Here is an 8,037-nt window from a genome sequence, read left to right on the forward strand (position 1 = left end):
ACACTCCCCTCATTGCTCCTGGATCCAGTCATGGGCTTGGTGCTGGTGGGGTAGAGTGCAGACCAGCTACCAGGTCCTGCATCCTGGCTCTTGCAACCCACTGCCACCAAGTGATGCTCTGCCAGCATCACCACTGACCTGGGGATGAAGGGTCATCTCGTGATGACCAGATGACCAGCTGTTCCCACCAGCACAGAACTCTGAGGCCAAAGAGTGGTGTATCCGAAGGAGAGCACACACTTTGGGTCTTGCAGTTTCCAGACACTTCAGATATTCTGGGCAAACAAAAAATCAAGTTATCCTTTTGTAACTGTTCAGGTAAGTGGTGACACTTTATCATCGTGGTGATGCCTTCATGTGGGTGGGCCTGGGGAATCGTGGAACTCATTTTGGGATGTGCCTGTGTCCTGGGCACTGCAGGGTCCCACTGGGCACTGCAGGGTCCCACTGGCCCCAGCAGAGACTGTGGCAGATTTGTTAAGGTTGGAAAAACCCTCTAAAATTATTGAGTCCAACCGTTACCCTGCCATGTCCACCACTAAACCATGTCCCCAAGTGCCACAGCCACATGCTTTTTGAACACGTGCAGGGATAGTGACTCCACCACTGCCTGGGCAGCCTGTTCCAATGTCTGACCACTGTTTTCATGAATTTTTCATATTATCCATTCTGAACCTCCCCTGGCACAACTTGAGGCCATTGCGCAGGAGGCAAGGTCTGGACAGGTTTTGGCCTTTTCCTCTTTTTTTCCTTGGGGATACTGGTGGGAGGAGACACTCCTTCAGCCATGCAGAGTTACCTGTGGCCCCTGTAAAACCTCTGGCTTTGATTTCTTTTTCAGGATGTGGAGCAGAGGAACGGGGATATCACGTACGGGCAGTTTGCGCAGCTCTACCGCAGCCTGATGTTCAGCGCCCAGAAAACAGTAAGAGCTGAATTCTCCAGGGGAGGAGAGGGAAGGGAGAAAGCATATTTCTTACTGGGCATTCCCTGTTAATTGACTTCTTAACCCTCGGGGTGAGCTCATCTCCTGGGAGTAAAGGAGTTACTGAGTGCAAACCTAATGCTTGTGCTTCTTCTTTTGCAGATGGATGTCCCGTTCTTGGAAAGGTGGATAATTCTCTGTGTTTGCTGGGGAAGGGGCTGTTTCCTTTTGCTCCATAACATGCTTTGGGACCTGCAGCAGGATGTTGGGATGAGGCATTATGCACTCCTTCTGCTCCTGTGCTGCCTGTGGTTCTGTGCTCTGAACAAGCATCTTTGCTGTAGACATTTCAGCTCAGGGCAGGAAGGGCTCCCTCCCTCCCAGACATCCCAGTGAGATCCAGCTCAGGTCAATTGGTTGATGGGAAGTGATCAGACCTTGAGCCATCTCCCAGGGATTATGCTCATGGTGGCTGCAGAGCCCTCCCCACCCAGGCTGTGATAGAAAGAGCTTGAATTTAGACACTGGCGCTAAAGAGTGAAAGACTTACTGACTTGTCCATGTCATTCCCAATGGTTTCCTTCCTTTTTTCCCTCTAACCATAGAAAAGAGTTGTCAGGACCCTCCGCAGACCGTCTGGCTCATCCCTCTGCCCAGGGCAGCCAGTGCTGCCCAGTCCACTTTGGGTTTTGTGGTGTTAGTGCCCAGCATGGCTCTTGGCTGTCCATTGTGGCTCACAGCAGTCATGGACCAGTCTTTTGAGATTATCAGCTTGCCTTCCTGAGTCCATATTCTCTGCATACCTGTAGGTCTGTCCTGTGCAGTCACCCCTTAACTACCCTGCCCCTATTTAGTTCTTTACACTCAGGTACAAGCCAGACCCCTCTATTTTTTTATTTCTTTTTTTTACAAATCAGTCCTTCTAATGGTTTTTGCTGCCCTTCACCAGAGTTTCATGCTACCATGCCCTCATCTATGTGAATCCTGTACTGCTCCTGGAGCAGTCCCTGGTTCTGAGAGGTGGACATGTGTTTGCTCTCCTCAGCTCATTCCACTCCACTCCTTCAGTGCTGCATGCTCGGGGCACATCTGGCTGCACGTGCCAGGGAGGTGGCAGATGGCATCTCACGTGATGTGCTGCACGAGTGACTGAAGCTTCTCTCTCTCTGCTTGACTCAGGGGTGGAGAAAGGTCTGAGCACTTCAGGGTGTCGCTGCTGGAGCTGCAGAAGTTTTTGCTGGAGTACCAGAGGGTGAGCTCAACACAGGCAGTGGGGAGGGACAACGGGGCAGGCACTGGTGACATCAGGGATCCAGTGCTCCAAGGGCAGCCTTGCTGTGGAGCTGGGATGATTTGGCTGTGGGCTGCTCTGCCTGGCACAGCACATCTGTCTGGAGTGGGAGGTGTTGCAGGGGAAGCGCTGGGGAGGGCAAACCTGAACTCAGCCGGGCACCCTGGCCTGAAAGGAACCAGGAGATCTGGGAGGAGTGGGGGTCCCAGGAGGCAGGAACTGATCAGTGGAGGTTGACCCAGTGCCTGTGACCTTGGCTGGTTACCAAAGGTTTGCTGCAGCCAAGAGGTCCTGTCCATCCTGTTGCTCAGGAGGTGTCAGCAGTTCCTGAGGAGTACCTGATGGATTCAGCTGCTGATCTTTCAATTTAAAAGCAATCTTGGGTCATTCAGCAAGCACGACATGCAGGTGCAGGCACACACACAGGCACCAGCAGTGCAGTTGTGGGCAGCACAGACCCCTTGGCTCTTGCCAGGCTCCTGTCTCCTCCAGGAGGGCAGGGCTGGCTGGCAAAAGCACTGCCATGGCTCGTGGCTCCTGCTCTGCCCTGCCCCGCCACTGCCACCTCCCTGCCTGTGGTCTGCAGCCAGCAGGGAGTTAACCAGTGGGGAGATGCAGTGTTTTGGTGGCTAATAGAACAAACCCAGGGAGAGAGAGCCAAAGGAAGCTGGGTTGGCTTCTGCTGCCGAGGGAGGAGGGATGGCAGATGTGTTCAGAGGAGCTATCAGAGAGAAAAATGCACAGCATTGAGAAAATGAAGCCCACTCAGAAGCAGGGCAGATTTCTTCCTTGTGTGCTATCCAGCATTTGTGCTGACAGTTGAGTTCCTGGCAGAGATGGTCTTGCATCAAAAACCGCCTCCTTAATGGTTAAAGCTTCTAACTGGATGAGCTGCATGTGGTTTGCAGTAATACATTCTGAAATAGCTTTTTTTATGTCTCCCCTGGGCTTTGCAGGAGCTCTGGGCTGCAGATACCCTTCAGGTACAGGAATTCATGTTCAACTTCCTGAGAGACCCTTTGAGGGAGATTGACGAGCCTTATTTCTCCCTGGACGAAGTAAGACCTTGAAGGTGGTGTGTGTGGAGTGGGGTGATGCAGGGGGTGATGTCCCTGGTGTGATGTGTGCTGTGCTGTGACAGCTCTGCTGTCTGTGCCTTTGCTGCAGGGTGGGGGTGCTGGAAGGGTCACAGCTCCTGTGAGCTGCGTGGCCCTGGGAGATGGACGTGGTTGGCAAAGGGAATGGCTTCTGGGCTGTCCTTTTGTGCTGAGTTTGTGCAGCTGGGAGTGCTCACCAGGCAGTTCATCTGGAGGAGGGGAGGGGCTGCCTTGGGGTATGTAAGGATCTCTTCAAAGCAAGAAGAGCTGAAAAAAGAATAAAAACAGCTAGAGATGACCATGTCACTGGCACTCTGGACTAAGCCAAGGTCCCTTGACCCACATGGCCTTAGTAAGCTATTGCTTGCCATGTGAGCTGCAAAATAAAATGCAGAGCCATTAATTTGTCTCCAGCTGGGCCAGAGGATCTGGCACACAGATATCTGGCACAGCTTAGTGGGTAGGTGGCAGTGCCCAAGCTGTGGTCACTGGAGCACCCTGGCTCAGGTAGCTGCTGTGCTGTAGGGCAGCCCTGGTCAGTCTGTGCTGGATTCTGCTGGCACAGAATGGGAGATGCGTGTGAAGCTCAACCACAGCACCCGGCTCCTCTGCATCATTAACACATTTCTGTTTCTTCCTGAGCAGTTTCTCACCTTCCTGTTTTCCAAAGAGAACAGCATCTGGAACTCACAGCTGGACATGGTGTGTCTGGAGAACATGAACAACCCTCTCTCCCATTACTGGATCTCCTCCTCACACAACACGTAAGGACTAGAGCAGGGCTCTCTCCACCCAGCTGCTGTCAGCATCCTTTTCTCTTGCCAGGGTGGGAGTCTCCTGATTTTGCCTGATTCCAGTGATGGGTCAAGTAGGCTTTTCCAAACCAAAGCCAGAACACCAGAGACCTTCCTCTTGGTGCCCCACTCCTCCCTTCTGTCATTTAGCCATAAATGTTTTGCTCAAATGTTGCCAGCAGCACACATCTGCACAGACCTTCAGGTGCCTTCACATCCTGAGCTATCACTCTGGTAGTTTCTCACCATCAGCAATGTCATTCTTCAGAGCCCCTCAGGACAGCTGTGATAAACCCCGTCAGGCTGAAATTGGCCATTTTCTGCTCTCTGCTGCTAGAATAATTTTGCAGGAACTGCTTTCTGTGCAGACAGGCTCTGTCTGTGCTCTGTGTTCATGCTAACCCAAATTTAAAGATCTGAGAGCCTAAGCCAGCTGAGCACCCCGAGGGCAGGCAGTGAGATCCTGTCAGCCTGTGAGAGCTGGTCTAACCCTGCTCTCAGGCTACTGGGGGCTCTTTGTGGCACCAATGCTGATATTATCTCAGGAGCAGAGGCTGGGCCTCAGAGAGGTGCTGGCAGCCTGCTGCAGCAGGGGCAGAGCTGAACCCCTTGCCCGGGGAAGGCGGCGGCTGTGGAGAAATGCCGCTCCCGTCATTCCCTCGTGGCAGAGGCAGGTCCACAGTGTCCCAGCAGATGCCTGTGCCCACAGCGGGGGCTGTGGCACTGTGCTGTCTCTCTTGTCACTGTGCTGATGTGTTGTCTCACCTGGAAGGTACCTGACGGGGGATCAGTTCTCGAGCGAGTCCTCGCTGGAGGCCTACGCCCGCTGCCTGCGCATGGGCTGCCGCTGCATCGAACGTGAGTACCCCGCGCTGGCCCTTCTGTCCCCGTCATCGCGGCAGCTTGTGGTGCTCAGGGGAGGCTTTGCAAGGCAGAGCTGAAAGCTGGCATGGCCGGTGGAAACATTAACACCATCATGTGCAGAGAGAGCTGAGGTTGTTTGCTTTGTGGGACTGGGGGATCTGTGCCCAAGGTTTTGGTCCCACAGAAAGATCAAGGCTTTCACTGATCACCTCATTCCTTTATTGCCTTCCAGTACATTTCACAGCAGCACTTGGCTCAGTCCATCTCGTGTCCATGTCTTGCCTGTATTCCAGCCTGTGGGCTAAGCTTCCCCTGTGGGTCTCTTTCAGTGGATTGCTGGGACGGTCCAGATGGCATGCCAGTCATCTACCACGGACACACCTTAACCACCAAGATCAAGTTCTCTGATGTCTTGGTCACTATCAAGGAGCATGCCTTTGTCACCTCTGAGTGAGTACAGCAGAACTCCAGCTGGCAGAACAGAGAGAGGGTGGAGCCAAGGCTGTAGCAAGTGAAGCTCACCTTTATGCAGAGCTGCAGCGCAAGGCCTGGGATGTGGTGGGAAGAAAGCGTGTCACATCTCCCAGCCAAAGGGAGATTTTCCCCAGAAAAATGTTGTGGGAGGGAGGGTGGGCTTTGGGTAAACCCCAGTAGCTTGCCAGTCCTTCTCCCCCCTGTGCACTCCTGTAGGGTGGCTATACTGGGTGCTCAAGGCAGCACAGGTTGCTGTTGATGCGAGCTGCTCCTGGAGGGCACAGAGGCCAGGCTATGAGACAGAGCTCAGAAGTCCTTGGTTCCATCCAGAGCCCGTGCTGGCTTTAATGGCTCTTCTCCTTCTCCCAGTTTCCCCGTCATTCTGTCCATTGAGGACCACTGCAGCATTGCTCAGCAGAGGAACATGGCTCAGAATTTCAAGAAGGTCTTTGGGGACATGCTCTTGACCAAACCAGTCGATATTTCTGCTGATGGCCTTCCCTCTCCAAACCAGCTCAAGAGGAAGATTCTCATCAAGGTGAACTCCCTTGCCCAGCACGGCTCCTAAGTGAGGGAACGAGGGCAGAATGGGGTGAGGGTGTGGGACTGAGGGCAGCTGCCTTTGGATGGGGCTGGTTGGCAGTGGAAGTGGAGACCTGATGCTAAGAACAACTGGAGACAAAAAGCTCTCTTGCCTCAGAGAATCTGCTGGGAAATGAGCTCAGCAGCTGGGTGTTGCCTTTCTTTGAGGGCATGGGGGCTGTTGGTATTTCAGCTTCTGGAATCACCTTTGGGAAGAAAGGATGGGACTTCAGTGCTACTTGATGATCCCTGTGGCATGGGTCTTGGTTCTTCAAAGGAAGAGGACCCCACTGCAGCAGACCTGGTGGTTTAGGGCTGTTCACCAGGAAATCCATGCTTTTTGGGTGTCTGCTCCCCTCAAGGTGCCTGATCCCCCCTCTCGTCCCACAGCACAAGAAGCTGGCAGAGGGAAGCGCTTACGAGGAGCTGCCCACATCCGTGATGTACTCAGAGAATGACATCAGCAACTCCATCAAGAATGGGATCCTCTACCTGGAAGACCCCATCAATCACGTATGTCTGTGCCATGGTCACCCTGTCCCTGCTCTGAGGGCTCCATCAATGACATGGTGGCTCTGTCAGGCGCTGTGTGTGCTGGAAGGAAGGGCTGTGGTGCGAACGATTGAAGAGGCTCTTGGTTTGTCTGGTTCCTCAGGCATCCCTGAAGGCTGGGGGCATTTTATGCTGGCTCTCTCTGTGCTCTTCCCTAGGAATCTCCTGTGGGCCTTTGCTAGAGGCAGAAGGCTGAGCTAGAGGGAGCTCTGGGCCAAGGCACTGCAGCCTGTGATTTGTGCTGCAGGAATTTCAAAGGCTGCACTTCCAGCCCTGCCTCCTGCCAAGTGCCTGCACACCTGACACACCTAAGCACAAGTTTAGCTTTGTAAAGCACTGAGTGTTCATTACTGTGTGCATTTACTCACACACAGCCCACCTTCAGCAGCTTTACTCTGCTGAGGGTCTGTCTGGCAAAGCCACATGCAAATGAAATGGGTTTTTTTAAAATACATGCAATGGTAAATCCACATTACTGTCTCTGATGTCTTCACCTCAGATTGCCCCTGTGCTGAGTCCCTGCAGACTGTTTTCTTTTTGCATTGATTTGCTCTTCATTTGGTCATCTCCTTTTAATATGTGTTGGGGTGTTTGCAGTGTGATCTGTCACATGCTGGGTTTTTTTGCTACTGGTAAATCCATGCTTCAGATCTGGGGGATGTCTTGGAAGCTCCTGTGACTCACTGGAATCAGTGTTGGTGACTGTCCTTCACTAACCCCGCTTGTGCTGGTCAGGAAGAGATGATCCCATGGGTGGGTGGTGGGCAGTTTGGTGCTTCCCCGAGGGTCTCTTTGCCAGAGTTTGTTTCCTTGCAGGAGTGGAACCCACATTACTTTGTGCTGACCAGCAGCAAGATCTATTACTCTGGGGAGACAACCAATGACCAAGGAAATGAGGATGAGGAAGAGCAAAAGGAGGTGAGGGCTCCCCTGTGTGACTGTGAGTTGTTCCCTAAGGAAAAGACTTGACTGCCCAAGGGGCTGAGCGCTGCCATTGCCAGCTGACTTCAGGGGGAGATCCTGTGGAGGGAAGGATGGGAGCTGCTTCAGGAGCTCCCTGGTCCTGGCTGGAAGACCCCTGAGCAAAGCAGAGTCCAGCAGCACAAGCCTTCCCTCAGTAACCCACGACGATGGCTTTTCCCCCTGCCAGGTGAGCAACAGCACCGAGCTGCACTCCACGGAGAAGTGGTTCCACGGGAAGCTGGGAGCGGGACGTGACGGGCGGCACATCGCGGAGCGGCTGCTGACGGAATATTGCATCGAGACAGGGGCCCCCGACGGCTCCTTCCTCGTCAGAGAGAGCGAGACCTTTGTAGGAGACTACACCCTCTCCTTCTGGTGAGGGCCCCGGCCCCAGCCCACTGCTCTGTGTCGCTCCAGGGGTTGTTTCCTCTTGACATTTCCTTCAGTGGGGGGGGTCCCGTTCCCCAGTGGCCTGTGAGCAGTTTCTCCCCTATT

At 53.6% G+C, this 8,037-nt stretch overlaps 1 protein-coding gene across 1 annotated transcript in view; it reads left to right on the plus strand.

Annotated features, from left to right (window-relative positions):
- Window positions 1–7,946, plus strand: part of LOC121673100 (1-phosphatidylinositol 4,5-bisphosphate phosphodiesterase gamma-1-like) — a 31,949-nt gene extending 24,003 nt beyond the window's left edge. Inside the window, exons 6-16 of the mRNA XM_042046151.1 lie at window positions 842–925; window positions 1,088–1,110; window positions 2,105–2,177; window positions 3,173–3,274; window positions 3,959–4,077; window positions 4,880–4,965; window positions 5,301–5,421; window positions 5,815–5,983; window positions 6,418–6,540; window positions 7,396–7,497; window positions 7,730–7,946. Coding sequence (XP_041902085.1) covers window positions 842–925; window positions 1,088–1,110; window positions 2,105–2,177; window positions 3,173–3,274; window positions 3,959–4,077; window positions 4,880–4,965; window positions 5,301–5,421; window positions 5,815–5,983; window positions 6,418–6,540; window positions 7,396–7,497; window positions 7,730–7,921 — 1,194 coding nt within the window. The 3' untranslated portion in view covers window positions 7,922–7,946. The remainder of the gene's footprint in view (window positions 1–841; window positions 926–1,087; window positions 1,111–2,104; window positions 2,178–3,172; window positions 3,275–3,958; window positions 4,078–4,879; window positions 4,966–5,300; window positions 5,422–5,814; window positions 5,984–6,417; window positions 6,541–7,395; window positions 7,498–7,729) is intronic.
- The last annotated feature ends 91 nt before the right edge of the window (window positions 7,947–8,037 follow it).

The sequence above is a fragment of the Corvus kubaryi genome, unplaced genomic scaffold, assembly GCF_017639235.1.
Source record: "Corvus kubaryi isolate FWS band 111438036 unplaced genomic scaffold, C.kubaryi_AGA036_p1.0 65190, whole genome shotgun sequence".
NCBI classification, from domain to species: Eukaryota; Metazoa; Chordata; class Aves; order Passeriformes; family Corvidae; genus Corvus; species Corvus kubaryi.